Raw genomic sequence first — 17,793 nt, forward strand, 5'->3', positions numbered from 1 at the left:
GACCGTTAACTCACTTGAACCACCCAGGTGCTCCAAATGATACGTTAGTTTTATGTCATTTCACATTTTCTCATAAATAAAAGATTTGAGCATTGTAATAGATCTAAATTTATTTTTTTTCAGCAGCAGTCTCCATGGAAGGCTTCAGCTGGGGTAACTACATCAATAGCAATAGCTTTATAGCAGCTCCAGTTACCTGCTTTAAACATGTGAGTATGGAATTTCTCACCTTGAACTGAAATGCATTGTCATTGTTTAAATCTGAAGGTACAGTAACACCTAAGCATCTTACCTTTAGAAGATCTCTTTTTTTATACATTGTCATAAAAGTGCTAATTTTTAAATAATACTTATTAGTACCTAGTAATAACTTGTAGAGATTGTACAAGTAAACGCGTCCTATAAAGAAATTACAATTTGAAATTATTTGAATAGGGAAAAGTACTAGTCTCCTCCAATTTTCATATTAAGTTGAACCATATCCAGTGCTGGTTTTGTATATCATGTGTATTGGCAATGTCACGTGGTTCAGTGTAACACAAAGCATCCATCGTGCATGTTACCTAAATCTTTGTGATCTGACCTCATAATTCAGAAAGGGAGGGATCTTTCTTCCAGTTATGTTTTGTCCTTAAGGGTAAAATCAGAAAAACAAAAAAAGAACTATTAGAAGCATAGTATTGTGGGCTGAAATACATGATATATCGTGGAAACCCCTTTGCAGGATATTCTTTTTAGCAAGTAGATTCTTAGAGAGTATATGTTGTAATTCAGAATTATGTTAAAAATTTTATCTGACAGTAGGTTCGTTCCTTTTGATCCTCTTCCTTTTTATTCAATTATTTGTGATTCTCTCCCATACGTTTTTGTACCTTTCTACAAGTTTAATTTGTATTTAAAGGTTCTATCTGCTACTGACCATGTACAAAAAGAAAAGAGAATTTGGAAAATGAATGAATGAAATTTTGTTTATACTGAACATTTTGTTAAGTTAGCACTTTACTTTTAAATAACAGCATGTGGACAAATGACCTTGAGTTCTTGCTGTGGAAACCCAAGTGAATTTTTATTTGTTCACGGCCAATAAAGGATCTTGATCAAGCCTGAGCTAATGAAATCAGTGGTAGAAATATAAAATAAAGCTTGAGTTCATTAATTTGCTAGTTTTCTTTCCTGAAAGCATAAGTGTTCAGCCCTTATGTGGTGGCATGCTGACCCTCTGAACCAAGCTAAGTAGAATCTTAGATACTTTACCGTGGTGTAAAGTAGATAATTTGCTTTACATAATGTGGATAGTAGTGTCACTTTGTGAAATACATTACATACGTGGCAACAGCAACATTAAAGAGAACAGCAAAACAAATGTTTAACTCTTCTCTCTATATTTCTTTCTGCTTTTCAGAAGCTCAAAATCAGATTAAGTTCTGTTATAATAACTCTTTTATCCCAAATACCTGGAACCTTTGCTGTCTCTTTCTGAATAGTCTTTATCTCTTTTCCTGTCTTTAATATTTCGGTTTTTTCCTGTTTTGCTGTCATAAACCATGTAAAGCTGTGTTATGTAAGTAGTCAAGGTATTTTTTTAAAAGCATATTTTATTTCATGCCCATGTCTTTGAATAATACTATATTAAAGTTCCTTATAAGAAAATCTCCTTTATAATAACAAAATTGATTTTGTTTTCAACTTTGCTGTTAAGATTAAAATGTTCCATCATATAGGTTAGAGCAGCTAGCCTTCACTGTATTATGAATGATACCATGCAGGCTCCTGTCTCTAGCTCAGAAGTAAAGCATCTGTCCCCCATTGTCTTCTTATTCCACTTGTCTTTCTTTACTGCCTTTTTCTCACCAAGTAGAAAAGCAACTAATACTGGTAATTTATGAGTGTATTTTAGTACAAATGACTTTGCTTTATTGCCTTAACCAGCATCTTCACTTGAAGCCATTTGGTTTATGTCAGACCTCATGCTACAGTTGATTTTATCCTTTAGAGCTGACGCTTCCTGGTTCTTCCCCAGAATAGTTTTCTAGGGGCGCCTGGGTGGCTCAGTCGGTTAAACATCCTGCTTCGGCTCAGATCATGATCTCATGGTTCTTGAGTTCAAGCCCCGCGTCAGGCTCTGTGCTGACAGCTGGGAGCCTGGAGCCTGCTTCTGAATCTATGACTCCCTCTCTCTCTCTGCCCTTCCCCCTGCTCATATTCTGTCTCCGTCTCTCAAAAAATAAATAAATATTAGGAAAAAAAAAAATAGTTTTCTAAATCTCCAAGGAGAGTCACTGGCTTTGGCTTTAGAAAGTCTGTTGCCAGGAGCTGCTGGGAACACAAGGCCCTGCCTTTTTTCATCCGCCCTCTAGTCTGCTGAGAGTCAAACCGCCCACCCTAACACTGGTTCATCAGTAGGGCCCACTTCCTCCAGACTCTGCATCTGCCTTATCCCCAACTGAAGCACAGGTTGGGGGCCTTTTCCTGCTCCTAGAAGATTCTTTTTCAAACATAATTTTACTTGGCACCTGGGTGGCTCAGTCCGTAAAGCATCTGACTCTTGATTTCGGCACAGGTCACGACCTCAGAGTTGTTGAGATTGAGCCCCAAGCTGATCTCAGCATGGAGCCTGCTTAGGATTCTCTCTCTCTTCCCCCCTCTCTCTGCCCCTCCCCAGCGTGCACTCACATGCGCGCTCTCTCGCTCTCTCTCTCTCTCTCAAAAATAAATAAATCAACTTAAAAAAAAATAATTTTAAGAAACCTCCAGTGTGTAACATGGAAGCAGAGCTGTTCTGAATGAACCAAGAATTGGGGGTGGGAGCAGCGTCAGGGCCCTGACTACCTTGCTTCGCTAACACAACCCACCCTCATCTGGAGTAAGGATCATAGGTAAACAAACACTTTATATTTTCTGGCACTTAAGTATGATTGTGATTTGTTCTAAAATCACAGGATTTCAAGAGAGGAATTCTCTTTTCCACTGTCTTTCAGCTTCTGAGAACGAAGTGTCTGCAAAGTACAGCATAGGACTGGGTCCTCTTTGGTAATTGCTGTAATTATGCAGTGGTTTATACTCAGGCCCTCAGTTACAGTGATGTTTGGCATTTTTTATAATTAGCAATGGAAGTTGAGTCTCAACTGTTATAAATATGTCTACTAATAATATCTTTCATTTTGTCTAGGTGAAAGTTTGGTAGTTGTGAGACTTTTTCTTTTTTTTTAAGCTTCAGAATTACTGCTCTTTTCCCTTAGTCTAGGTAGGATAAGAGGAAGCTGCACCAGTCGGTCTAGCAAGAGTGGGATGGGGTGGCCAGAGCCTTGGCCCCTGATCCTGGGCTCTCCCCTTCCGTGGCAGTCTCTGAGGTTGGAAACCACTGAATTATGTAATAACGCTTTTAATTAATCGTAAATCATGTCGCAACACTGTAAAATGTCTTAAAAATCATCTAGCTCATCTGATTCATCTCTTGTTGTAAATGAAACTCTTGCTACTTTTTTCAGTAGCTGGATTATAATTTCAGTGTGGGGGTTTAACCTGCTTTTCCTAATGCAGAGTATTTTATTTTTTTAATGTGGTTTTGAATTAAGCCCTTATAGGAAAACCACTTTTCTTATAGTTTGTCTTTTACTCACACACTACCGCCACATAATATTTCTGACCCCAGATATGCAGGTTTTCCACACATCAAGCAGTTCTCTTACACCAGCTGGGTATCTGAAATTCAGCTCACTTCTGATGTGGTCTACCTGGAGTTCATCACACCCTCAAGTTAAGGTCTCAGTCCCACGAGATTACCCCCACTTCAGATACCAGTCAAAAGTTTTAGGTTGTTACCTGTGCTTCTGACTCTAATCAGAAGCTCAGAACGCTCTAAATCAGCGTTCCCATGACCTGCTTCTTGGGTTCAGTAATTCCAGCCATTCAGTAGAATGGCTCACAGCACCCAGGAAAACAAATACTTAATATTTGCCCATTTATTACACAGGTTATAATAAAGGATACAGGTGAACAGTCAGATGAAAAGATACGTAAGGCGAGGTTGTGAGAAGGGACCTAGAGCCTCCATACCCTCTCTGGGCGTATCCGTCTCCCAGCACTGCCAGGTGCTCACCAACTTGGAAGCTCTCTGAATCCCATATACAGATTTCTCTTGCCATCTAAAAGTCGACTTAATGCCACTTTACTTTTACGAAAGGCCTGCGTTAGTATGTTTTTTCACTTAAGAACGAAATCAGAAAAGGATTTTTGCTTTTAGGGAATGTTACTGCTTCCTCACATTATGCCTCTTCAGCTTTTTTAAGGTTATAGTTATGGTTTTATCTACTTTTAGATGGCAGGGGAAGCCTGTATTTTGAGATTCTGATGAACGCTTCATCGTACAGGCATGATCAATCATGAAGTCAGTCTCCAGACCCTCTCCTGGAGGATGGGGACTGGGGCTGAAAGTTGTAAGCTTCTACTCCTAGCCCGGTCTTTCTAGTGTCCGGCCCACATCCTGAGGCCATCTAGGAGCCTACCCAGAGTCTCCTCATTAGAACAAAAGATGCTCCTATCACTCAGGAGATTCCAAAGGATTTAGGAGCTCTTTGTCGGGATCCAGGGTCAGAGACCAAACGTGAGAACATAAGGTGCTCGTGGTGCTCTTACCACTTAGGAAGTTACAAAGGTTTTAAGAGCTCTGTGCCAGGAACCAGGGGCAGAGACTGATATACAGATACGTATTTCCTACCTTTGTTTCCTACCGGTTCACAGCTCCTAAAAGCAGTATCTGTATCTATCCTAACTGTGGAAAAACCCAAAACGGTACTGCAGCACCACATGCCAGTTAGGTACATGGCATTAATGAAATTCAAGGTGATTTTCTTCTAGTAATTTGTGTTTGAAACCAAGAGAGCCTCCGGTTGGTCACTGTGTATGTACAACATTGAGCTTTAAAGCATTCTTAATTTTTTAAAGACTGTAGTCTAAGATTGAAGCAGTGCTGTTTCCCATTATCTGCCTTATAAAATCGAGTAACACATTCCTTTCCTAGACACTACAGCACAAGCCAAAATGCACTAATCCCAAGTGGTCGTGAAACATATACATCACAGTCCTTCAGACACATATTCACAGACTTAAGATTTCTTTCGTTTGATACCCGGACTGTGTACTCTGGTGTCTTGTTGACTCCTTACTAAGACCAAAAATCATCCTACATTTTTCTCCCTTGAAAATAGTTGCAGTTTTGATTTTTTTACTAAAAGGTCCTTTGTACACATACATGGAATCACTTTAAACCTGAGCTTACTATGCTTGTTCATCCTGCCTCCACAGATACTCCTGCTATTACTTACGTGTTCTATTCTAATCCTCTGGCGCCTGACCTGTGTGCCAGGTGTTTTGAGAAGACAAGTGTTTCTTCACACTTCTTTGCAATATATATCACAAGCATATTTTTGTATTTTAAGGTCAAAAGCGAAAGTCCTTCGTTTGTGTATGAACAGCAATGGTAGTTTTTCTTTACCGTAAAAACTCATAATCCACTTCTCAACTTCTCAAGTATGTGTTTATTAGTTAAAATAATCCATTTCAAGTAAAATTATTTTTTACTTTTTTCCCTGGCCTTGACTACGCATACCCAGGACTTCCCTGAAAGTTGGAGACCAGTATCCGTGTCCGTTTTAACTGAAGTTAGAGTCTTCAGTATGTCACCTGGGATCACAGAATTTCTTCCTACTGGAAATCAAACTTCAGTGTGTTCCCAGTACTTGTTAGCGCTCCATCTGATTTAGCTGTCGTGGGTGTTGCCATGAAGTAGAGTTTCTGCAGGAAAGCAGGGGGCTCTAGTATTATAAAATTCACCTGTTTTTTATGTTTTAAAGAAAGCCTAAAGAATCTAGATTATTTTAATTTTGCTCTGTTTTCTAAAGTGGCTCTTGTTTTTCTGTTGGGATCTCCTGATTCTTAAACAGTATTGGTTTAATAATTTTTTTTTAAGTTGTGGACTGTTTTATGCCTTTCAGATTAGCAGTCACTGCTTTCTACCCCTTTTTACACACTCATAGCCTTCTCCCATTCTTAACCTTCTACCCCACGCATCCCATTTTCCTTTTATACTCTTGGCACCCTTCCCTCACTCAGCTGCTGCCACCACCTCATAGAGTAGATTCTGGTCTCAAATCAAAAGGTGAGTGGTCTTTCTGGAGAAAGAGGGAACAATTTTTTTCCTGTTTCGACCTCCTACCAATTCCAGCCAAGCAGCATTCAGGAGTTCTAATTTCCTTCCAGTTAATTTCCAGTAATGTTTTCTCCCCTTTGTGGCCAAACAGTATTTCATCTTTCTGTACTAGATGAACTTTAATAATCACATGCCTGTTAGTCTTAAGATGTTTCAGTGGTGGCTTTTTGTACATTTGCCATATCATCCATCAGTGGGATAGATTCTTTCTTGGTTACTTATGTGCAATTTCAGGGCTAACGTCTGCCCACTTGTTGAAGTTTGTGGGCGGTTATCAAAGTAGGTTGGCAGTTCTGTGGAGGGAAATTGTATTTCTGCCATAAAACATCATATATGGGCAGTGTATCAGCCCTCTGAGAGTCTAAATACTAGCCATCTGGGCTGTTGGCCTATCTGGGAATGTTCTTGAAGTGCAGAAAATAAAACTTCCCGCTCCGTTGTTTTTTGACAGACAACAGTCAGGTGTAGGTTATCATTCATTTGTGCTGGGGAGCCCTCAGCATGTGGATTTGGCCATGTCCTGCAGGACCTGATGACAGCTTACCTTGCAGGGAAGGAGAGTCGCTCCCAGATAGCCCTCACGAGTGGCCCTGGAGCAGGAAGTGGTGAAGCAGATCTTCCTGATTTGGGAGGAGCCTGAGGTGGACCTCTCGTCCTGAGTCTGGAAGGTAAATTTGTTGTTACCTGTAAATTATGGTTCTGCTAGTTCATGCTATGCCAATCCAGACTTTCAGAGGTATCCCTCCTGCCAGCAAGAGAAGACAGATGACTTGGATGAAGATGGCTGTCAAGCCCTGGGTCATTTAGTCTTCCACACTTAAGAGTATTCATTTTAAACAAAAGGGCAGATATATCTATGAAATTACCTTATCATATCAACACGTTGAGCACACACTATGTAGTAGTAACTATGGTGCTCTTGTTTGTTGTTCTTGTTTCTTCGTGTTTTGTTTCTCAGAGTGAACCATATGGATTGGTTTAAGAGGGCCTAGCAGAACCACAACCTTACAGGCAAGAACAAATGTCACTTTCTGCTACTTTCTCCTATACCAATCCAGACTGTAGGGACAAAAACATAATATCCCCCAATAAAGTGAATATTAACCTATTTTTTAAGTGAGCAATATATTGACACTTCATCTTCTTTAATAAAATGTAACTAAAAGTTATTTTCTCCAAACAATTGTTAAGGCTGAGAAAAAAAAAAAAAAGTTGGTATGACATTGTCATATCTAGCTCAAAGAGGAGTGCTGTATGCCAAATTCACTTAACAGTGTGCCAACCTCACCCCCAGCTTATCGGTATAACCATGCTTCTTTCTTCTCAACAAAAACTAAACCCATTCCACAAGATTTGGCAGCCAAACAAAGAGGGATTGATACCCTACCTTAATTTAGTGCATACATTTAGCTGCATCTGTCTGCTCTAATTGGTTCTTCCTCACAGAAATGAATACATGGTCTTGGTGTTACTATATCGTAGCTTAATCCACGTTACCTATCATCCTTCCAGCCTCTCCTTTTCTGATCGTATCTGCTGGCAATAGGGATGGCCCTACAGTCTAGAATGATATAGGGGGAGATAGCAGAACCTGAAGAGTCCAGTCTTTCAGTTCAAAAACAGCAGCAAGAGGTAGTCGTATTGGATGTATTGTTTTATTTTTGCACGGCTCAGGGAGATAGTTTACATGTACTCTTCCAGAATCACAAATATTTGAGGTAGGCCACTGTCTCCAAGTTACTAAGGTATATTCATTGCTTGCTACTTAAAGTAATCACCATAATTTGATTCTGTCTTTGGTTTCCAGACTTACTCTAGTTCAGTATTAATTTGACCTCTTCTTCCTCTCCTTCAGAAACGTCAGAACTGTTGAGAGGATAGGGGTTGAGTACTGTTTTAGGCTAATCCTCCTGTTGGGTTGGCATCTACCAAAGTATAAGAAGCCTTGCATGGAAGACATTTGCCCACTGTTCAAATTGGCTAGATCGTGTAACTCGTAGATGTCTTTGTTTAGTCATCTTTGAGCTCTGAAGCTGTTTTGTCTTTTCCTGATTTGTTCATATTATCAGGTCTTTTATAACCTCACCCAGTCCTTTTCTCTGTGTTCAGGGTTCTAAGTTATATTTAATGAGGAGCCAATTATCAAGGCCACAGAGACTATTTAATATTATCAGCATTTATATTCCTAAATTCACTTATTTGACTTAATTAGCTATTGCATAAACTTCAAATAATTGTAAATGGCCTCAAGTTGTAAGGATTAAAATGTAATGGAAATTATAATTTGGGAACATGGTAGATTTGGGAAAGTCTCTTCATGATGCTCTTTTAATCAGTTTCCTGAGTCCCCATCATAACCCTGTGGTGTGGAGGCTAATGATTACCAGTTCTAACATTGAAAGTTTTCTCGTTTGTAGTAATTCCTGCATGAGAAATTTAGAAATAATAAGTTACTTGACAATTTACCACGGTATGCAGCTCCAAAAACTCTTCAACTCCACCTTTTTTAATAACTTTAGCCAATGTTTTTGCCATACCTGTTTTAACAGACTCTATTTCTGTTTTACGAATTTAACTTAAGTTGAAAATATAGATAAGTTTTGTTTCTCCTGTTAATAGAAACCACATGCTGATGGGAATTATTTTTCTTTCTGCTCGTTAGCCAGATCCTTTAAAATTAGAGGTTGAGGTAAAGTGCATTCATTGAGTGTATATTAAAAATAACAAGTTTCTTAAATCGGCTTTATCCTGTGAAATCTGTTGAGTTTGTGATTCAGCTTTTATAAAAATTGCTGTTCAAGTCTTATATTAGAACAGTATTGGATTTTGAAGTTAATGTGGATCTATTTTAATATATGTGAATTCTCTTCATCTTGAGCTTGCCCCTGACACTGGCTTTTTCCCAAAAGAATTCTGTGAAAAGGGAAATAACAATTATATTTTTAGAGAAAAATGAATGAATTAAATGGCATTTTTAATTTAATATTTCCGTTATTGATGGTAATGCTTATTTTAAATAACGTGTTTTAGGCTTTATGTTAATAAGATGATAATTGAATAATTTTTATATGACAGGCACCTATGGGGACCTGCTGGGGTGATATCTCAGAAAATGTGAGAGTAGAAGTTCCCAATACAGACTGCAGCCTACCTACCAAAGTCTTCTGGATTGCTGGAATTGTAAAATTAGCAGGTGAAAGCACATGTAATAATTTACCCGAAAATGCCAATTATATCTGTAACTTTTAAGAAAGCGTATTTGTAAATTTTGCAATTGTTGCCAAATAAATAATAAATATGATAACAGGGCAGAGGTTAGCAAAAAAAAATTTTTTTCTATAAAAGCCAGGTGGTAAATATTTTTAGCTTTGTGGGCAGTACAATCTCTGTCACAGTTACTCCGCCGTGCAGTTGTAGCATGAAAGCAGCCATAGCGATACATAAATGAATAGGCGTGGCTGTGAGCTGGTGACACTTTATTTATGAGCACTGAAATTTGAATTTTATAGAACTGTCATGTATCAAGACATGCAACCATTTAAAAACGTAAAACCAATAAAAGTAAAAATGTAAAACCATTCTTAGATGGCAGAGTGTAAAACACGTCACGTCAGACAGTCGACCAGATCTGTGGGCCAACCTCTGGTATAGGGAAATACTTTGAAAGGTAACAAAAACCTGAAGTGCTAAGAAAAGTGGTAAGGTCCATAACCCAAAAGTAAACTAGTGTTGATAATTTCATACATCTTAGGTTCTTTTTCTTCACCCCCACTGCTTTCCATGTACCCTAGTCCTTGTTACCCTCTGGCTCATCACATAAATGCATTAGGTATCTACTGTGTTAGAGATGATGCACAGTGATGTGCAGAAGTGTAAAACCTAGTTTATTCCATGACCTGATATCTGCCAAACGCGGACTACCTTTATGATGAGGTGCTCAGTGAGTGGTGCGGTGGGGCACTGTAGCACTTTATGGCAGGCAGGCGTGTGGGGGTGCACAGCCATTCAAAAGATAAGAAGTTGTCCTTAAATTAGTGAGCGATATCTCATGCATCCTACTTTTCCTATTTCTCTCCAGCCATTCTCCCCCAAACACCCTGCCCACTGCTCACTATGTACTGCTGACAGCCTTGATCTACTAAACATGATCTTCTGTTTTTCTGCTCGAGCACTTCTGATGGCTTCTTTGTCCTTAAAGGATCAAGATGGTTGGCATTTACAGTTATTGATGAGTTGCACCATAGACCACTAGCCAGATTTTTGGTTGCTCCCCACCATAAATGCTGTCTATGTCCCGATGAGGCTAGTTCTCTCCCTCCTCCCTCATAGAACACATTGTCACCTCTGTGCCTTTGCACATAACATATTACCCAGTTCAATTCCCACCTTTCCCTTGAAACATTCCCCCGGCTGTTTAAGCCTTCTCTAAATCTTGCATTATTCTCTATACTATAATTTAAAACAACATAATCTTTCTGTTCTAGATGTTTAAGCTAGTTGCATTTAAATAGTTCTAAAGATCAATGCGTTTAATATCCAGGAATTATTTCTACCTTCCATCTCCAATTTTACATTTCTGTTTTATCTCATTGCACCATGTATCTTATTTTAAGCCACTTTAATGATGTTTTAGAATCGAGCCTGATGTTAATCATGAACTAGAGCTCGGCAACAGTTGGCAAACTCATGAATTATGTTGTAAATTGTTGAATTTTGAAACTAAAGGTTTAATGCTATAAATTGTCTCCATGGATCTTAACACGTGAAAATGCTGCTGAACTGAGCTCCCTGCCTGGAATATAAGTTTGTTGGGCCTTTTTTATTCCCCTGAGGGCCTTAAATTAAACTGTAATGTTGCCAACAGAAGGTTTATTAAATTATAAATAGGATATATCATACACTTTTTGTTCTTCCTAAGAAATAAGTCATTTCACATACTTTCTTTGGTGTTTATTGAACTTTTTTACTTAGTATTTTCACATTCTGTTTCCAGATAAATAGGACAGAAAAATTTGGGCTCTTGAGGTAGCCACATCCAAATCAGCCCAAAATAATTGGTCATCTAATCAGCTGGACAAAGCAGTTTCTTTGAAATGACTTCAACTGGATTTCTATGATGTCTTGACAAGATTTTCCTAACTTAACCATAACCTTTTTTCGTTTATTTTCAAAACTACATATTCTAGTAGGACTTTCCCACCCTTGTTTTCACGAAGAATTTATTTTCTAGAAAATTTAAGAAACTATGGGTAAAATTGAACTCAATATTTAAGGGGGGAAGCCATGTCTGAAAACAGTTAAACTACTGGCATCGTACCTCACCTGGGGACTTGTTAGAAATGCGTGTTCTCAGACTTACCCAAGATCGACTCACTCAGAATCTCTGGGGGTAGGGCCCAGCCCTCCGTGTGTTAACGCGCCCTGCACGTGGTTCTGTTGCAGGTGCACCCTGACACTTGACACCCACTACCAGCAGCTGTGTCCTGTTTGATCCCGTTCCATTTTTTCTTACTGTGTGGTGATTGATTTGTTGGTTTCAGGTTACAATGCCCTTTTAAGATATGAAGGATTTGAAAATGACTCTGGGCTGGACTTCTGGTGCAATATCTGTGGTTCTGACATCCATCCCGTTGGTTGGTGTGCAGCCAGTGGCAAACCTCTCGTCCCTCCCAGAAGTAGGTGGCCTATTTACCCTCACTGTCATTGAAACATATGTACTTTAATGCAGTGTCACACGTAGTAACATTCAAGTGATACAGAAATTAAAGTAATCATTTTTGGTTTTAAGTAACTTCTCTGATGGCAAAACATGCTCGTTTTCTTTATTTTTGTGACTTTTCTTCATAACCTTAATGCTCTGAATTGCAGGGGGAAATTGTTATTTTTTTAAAAATAGTTTATGAAGCGATTCTGCTCTTTGCTAAAGTGTAACTGGTTATTTCTTTTGTTTTAGCTATTCAGCATAAGTATACAAACTGGAAAGCTTTTCTAGTGAAACGACTTACTGGTGCCAAAACACTTCCTCCCGATTTCTCACAGAAGGTAAAGACAGGATCTTAGAAAGGACTGAAGTGTCAATTGAGAGCTCTGAAAAGGAATAGCCTGGAAGTTTTTAAAGGAATTGTTTTCATTTAGTGAGCCAGATGATCTAGTTAAATATCGAGTGCACTCAGTATTTTTAATGGTACAAAATTGAAATCGGTTGTAGAGTTCTGTCATGAATTCCGAACAGTTTTTGTCTGCTTTTGTTTAAGGTTTCAGAGAGCATGCAGTATCCTTTCAAACCTTGCATGAGAGTAGAAGTGGTTGACAAGAGGCATTTGTGTCGCACACGAGTGGCAGTGGTGGAAAGTGTCATCGGAGGAAGATTAAGACTAGTGTACGAAGAAAGTGAAGACAGAACAGATGACTTCTGGTGCCATATGCACAGCCCGTTAATCCATCATATTGGTTGGTCTCGAAGCATAGGCCATCGATTCAAAAGATCTGGTAAGCACCTGTCACAAGCCCGCCTATTGAAAACATCATTGAGGCTGAATTGTACTACCGTGGTTATCTTTCTTTACAGAATAGCAAAGATCCGAAATAGCATTCTAGTTGTCTGGGCTGCTTATTCTACCTTAATTAGGGGATGTTCACACCAGAATATGAGTGTCCCGGCTAACTCCTTTATATTCCTTCCATTTGTTCTCAATTAAAATATAATGCACTTTTGGTCACAACTACATTTTGTTCTCTTCTACTTTTCTTATCCAGCCCATTTGGAAGATCCAAAGGTAGCCTTTCCATTTGCATTCAGTTTTAATCAAAATAGCAAAATTATATGTGGTTAGACCTAATACTGAACACATGAAAACATACTTCTGAAGCTGTGATTCCCTCACTAGGGAATTGCAAGCATTCTAATTGTCTGAGCGTATTTCATAGCACATGTACTCTGAAGAGAGCATTCTATTAAAGAATTATTTTTCACCATAAATGTAGAAGGCATGTATTTCTGCCATGTTTTAGAATATACATACCTTGTGAGTTTGAAACCTTCAAAGAAACGTGGTTTTTGGTCTTCTCACAAATGCTGACAGATTAGTATGTAACTTTTCCTTGTAGATATTACAAAGAAACAGGATGGACATTTTGATACACCACCACATTTATTTGCTAAGGTAAGAAGTTTTTATAAGAACCCTCATTTGTAAATTAGGTTTGAAAGAGGGTTGTGGGTTTTTTCCTAACATTATGGAAATCACAATTACATTTGTTCACTTAAAAGGATTAAGACCTTGTGATCCATAGGTGTCACAACTATTGATTATAATTATTCTTAAATTCTGTCCATTTGCCTGAACTCTCTCTATCCTCCGACGGAGGTTTGAGTTACAATACTAGGTAGGTAGGAGAAGGCATTTGGTTTTTTCATCTGGTAAACATTTTCAAAGTGGTAATATTTATTATTAAAATGATAACATTTGTAACAGCCGATGTGCTTTCATGTAATTCTTTAGGTAAAAGAAGTAGACCAGAGTGGGGAATGGTTCAAGGAAGGAATGAAATTGGAAGCTATAGACCCATTAAATCTTTCCACAATATGTGTCGCGACTATTAGAAAGGTAAGACAATAGGTTTTAAAGTATAGAAATGCAATTGTAAGAACCGGGTTTAAGGTAATAGGAGAAGGAGGCCCTTAACATACTCATTTTGACATAAAATGTATGTATCTGGATCTTCACTGGGGAGAGGGTTGGTAGTAATTTTGAAATAAATTTCAGTTCTCTTATCAGTGGTTCTCTTTCTACGTAGCTTGTTGTCAAGATTGTCATCTTGAGTCTGCTGCCTCTAGTTATGGAAATATGTATCCTGAGTTAGAGGAAGAATATTTATCTAAATTACTTCTGGTCAAAGCTACTCCAACACAGAATTGCAACAAGGCCAAATTTATCTTCAGTTTACTGTTTTTCCCTTTGTGCCTTTTTTCTTCTTTTGGTAGTACTTTATTTCTTCTTTTTTTCTCTCTTCTGAAGCTGCGTTTATGAAAAGGTCTAGAAGAGTGGTTCTCAGTTCTCAGTAGGCATCAGAACACCCTGGGGAACTTAAAAAAATACAGGTGACCAGACTTCTTAAATGCCTACCCCACCCTGTTCCGATTTCATCAGTCTGGTGGGGGGCCCTTGCGTTGGCATTTTTTAAAAGTCCCCAGGTAATTCTCCAGTTCCGCCATGGTTAAGAACCACTGGTCCAGAGTCTACCTATATAAGGGTGGAGCTTAAATCGTGATTTGCATTTCAGCACAGTTTAAAGCCTTGAGCCAAAAGAATTAAAAACAGTTATGGTTGCTGCCGTGTCCCAGGCACTTGAGCTCAAGGTCACACAGCTAGACCAAACCGGCTCCAAGTTTTTGTTCTTCCTCTTTACCTGACCCAGTGATCAGAGTCACCTGGTATGATTTCAAACATAGATTTCCAAGACCTACTCCAGACCTACTTGAGCGGAATCACAAGAAGTATTACACAGGATAATGTATTTGTTTTAAAAATGATAAAGTTGTCTAAGTGATTCTGACAGTCAGGTTTGGGAACCCGTCCATTATGCCATGCTCTGTTCCATGAAATGAGAATGAAGCGTCCAGTGAGTAGAGCGTCAGACTTCGTGCGGGAATTACTTAGTTCATGGTCGCCACACTAGGTTTGGTTTGGACTCTAAATAAAAAGCTTACAGTCTTGTAGAACAAGGTAAGATACATAAAAATAAGTTTGATACAGGATTGACTATGACTTACATGTACACAATACTGTTGGGATTCACATAAAAGGGCACATTGTCTCAGAGGAATCAGTGAAAGCTCTATAGAAGGGAGGCTATTTGAAAACTTCACCTTGTAGGTTGGGAAAAACAGCCCAGCAGAGATGCAGGGAGGAAACTGTTGTGGAAAGAGAATGTGCACAAAAGCATCGAGATAGGAAAGCACAGGCCAGGTTTAGGAAGAGACTGAGTCGTTCGTACAATACACATCAAACAAGTCATACTGAGTATGGTGGTCAAGGCTTTTCTTTCATCAGGAACAGAGACCCATGCAAGTTAGCTCTAAGAAAGTTACCCTAAGGACATGGCAGTCTCACAGACAGACATGCAAGGACACAGGGACAAGAACTGGAAAGCTGTAAACCTAGTGTTATTCTCCCCAACTCTTGGGGCCTCTTTGTCCCATCTCTTTCCTGCTCTGAGTCTCTGCCATTTTCCTCCACTCTTGTGATTGGTGTTCCTCTCACTCCGTCTCCCTGTGTGGCTGCTAGCTCCATCCTGTATCACAGCCTTTCAGGTCCAGTTCTGACCCATGACTTGACAATAGCCTCTATGTCTGTTAATGGTAATTACTGCGAGAGATGCTAGCTGAGCCCAGCCTTTGGCTTCGTCCCCTAAAGGTTAGATACTAGCCCCCAGCCCAGTCAGCTGTATTTGGAAAAAGAATCCGTGCTGAATGGAGGTAGCTCTTGCCAAAGGGATAGGCAAAGCCGTTAAGCTGGAAGAGGAAGTTATTATACACATCCACTATAGTAGAAACCACTAGAAAAAAGGCACTTGGGGGCAGAGACTAAAAGATGATTTAGAACCAGGCATGCAGGCTTTGAATACTCGGTCGGGCCATCTGAGCTTTCTCTGGTGAACAGGTGAGTTGGAGAAGCTTTCTGGCGTGAATAGAGGTCATAACACAGGAAAGTTAAACTGTGTAAGAGGAGAAATGTCCGAAAAGGAAGCCTGAAAGCAGTGATCTCAAACAGTGCAGTGGAGACAGAATTCATGGCACAGAGAGAGGAACTAACATTAAGGGGAGATGTGGGGTCTGGTGCTTGCTTACCTCTGAAGGTGACTTTGACAGCCTACATGGACTCTGAGAGGGCGTGTGCAGCACTCAGGGAAAAGGCAGGACTGAGACCCTGCAAGGGAGACAAACTCCTGACTTCAGTGGAGGAATTGTGGGTGTAGAGGTCAGTTATTGAAGCACTGGGTGTGGGTGATCTCAGCAAAACAGAGAGAAAAGGGCTAATATCAGAAATGTAAGGATTGGATGTGAAAGGACACTACCAAAAGAAGCCTCACCAATCAGAAGAGGTGAGAAGGTCGGGCAGTAGACTGTAATGTAATGAGAGTCTGGGGAAAAACGTCGCAGAAAGTTGAGAGTAGTCAGTGGATATCAGATATTTCAGGGAGGCTGAGGTTTGAGGAGGATAAGTGTTGGGAGAAAGGCTCTGGATTTGACAAACTAGGTCATTAGTGAAATTTGGCATTTTAGCAGGATCAGGACAGAAATCAGACTGCAAAGAGTTACATAGTATAAACCTTGAAGTGGGTCTCTGGGTGAAGTATATAGGAGTTCACTGTGCTATTTTTGTACCTTTTCTGTAAGTGTGAACTGTTTCAAAATTAAATATTTTTCAATACTTTTAATGCAATGAAAATTGGGAGACGTTAGATTATACAAGATAGTGTTTTTGGAGCCAGGTACCAGTGGTAATAGCACAAGATGGAAAAGTTACTTTGTGGGGTGGGGTACTACCTCTTAAAATAGTCAGGGGTGCCAAAGAAGGAATATGGGGACCCTTGCACGGGGTGGCCTTCGTTTCTGTCATACGGGAGCGTGGGTATCTGTAGCATAGGAGAGGGAAAGTGAAAGCTTGACGAAGGTAGAAAAGGTTTGGAAAAACTCCTCTGCGAAATCAGAAGGAAAGGAGTAGAGTTACCGAGTAGGACGCAGAGCCGCGCTGAGACTAGACGGTTAAATCGGAGAGGAGCACTCAGCCCTGTTTCATGGGCCACAGCAGCCAGCACCTCAGCCATCCGCAAAGGCACCGCTTTTCCTACGCCTCTGAGGTCACTCTGTGTAACCCTGCTTTTGTTGCTGGTGCACACTGCAGTCTGCATAGGTTCTTCCCGTTCGAGTTGCTAGCGTAATGCAGTGAGGAGACCGTTATGTGGTAGATTTTCATTTCTTGTAGAGTGTCACTTAAAGGATCACTTTTACAATAGTGGTGTCTAATTTCAAATACTTGAAATTCTCTTAATTTGAAAGGTGCTGGCTGACGGATTCCTGATGATTGGGATCGATGGCTCAGAAGCAGCAGATGGATCTGACTGGTTCTGTTATCACGCAACCTCCCCTTCTATTTTCCCTGTTGGTTTCTGTGAAATTAACATGATTGAACTTACTCCACCTAGAGGTATTTCATCCTAATGTGAACGCTGGGTCTTTATCCTTGCCTTCTTTTTACGTGGTATCTATTTACATCATTTAACACAGCCCTGGGTTTTTTTTTGCTGTGTGGACATATTACATGTGTTCCTGTATGCAAACATACATACACATAACAAGAGCTGTGGGGTGCTTTACACACATAAAGCACTATATTCTAGCTACCTTTGATAAATTATATTAGTATAGAATTTTTCCTGTGTATCTGTACATTTTGTAATATGAATTGGTATTCTCGAGCCCTGTGGAGATGGTGATGTAGGTTATGGCATACATAAACGTTTTTTAAAAATAGATACAGGCTAAAGCCTTTGAGGGAAAGCAAGTTTCCATCTTTAGAATA

At 39.5% G+C, this 17,793-nt stretch overlaps 1 protein-coding gene across 14 annotated transcripts in view; it reads left to right on the forward strand.

The window, feature by feature from the left end:
- MBTD1 (mbt domain containing 1) overlaps window positions 1–17,793 on the forward strand; it is a 71,924-nt gene that overhangs the window by 39,909 nt on the left and 14,222 nt on the right. For 10 of the 14 annotated variants that reach the window (XM_015539541.2, XM_042967718.1, XM_042967714.1 and 7 more), the window contains 8 exons: window positions 124–209; window positions 9,284–9,401; window positions 11,749–11,883; window positions 12,162–12,250; window positions 12,463–12,697; window positions 13,316–13,371; window positions 13,711–13,815; window positions 17,271–17,418. In XM_015539541.2, the coding sequence (XP_015395027.1) occupies window positions 124–209; window positions 9,284–9,401; window positions 11,749–11,883; window positions 12,162–12,250; window positions 12,463–12,697; window positions 13,316–13,371; window positions 13,711–13,815; window positions 17,271–17,418 (972 nt within the window). Of the gene's footprint in view, window positions 1–123; window positions 210–6,759; window positions 6,877–9,283; window positions 9,402–11,748; window positions 11,884–12,161; window positions 12,251–12,462; window positions 12,698–13,315; window positions 13,372–13,710; window positions 13,816–17,270; window positions 17,419–17,793 lie in introns of those variants that run through there. The other 4 variants (XM_042967710.1, XM_042967712.1, XM_042967720.1 and 1 more) reach the window with 2 other exon arrangements.

This window comes from Panthera tigris, chromosome E1, assembly GCF_018350195.1.
Source record: "Panthera tigris isolate Pti1 chromosome E1, P.tigris_Pti1_mat1.1, whole genome shotgun sequence".
In the NCBI taxonomy this organism is placed as follows: Eukaryota; Metazoa; Chordata; class Mammalia; order Carnivora; family Felidae; genus Panthera; species Panthera tigris.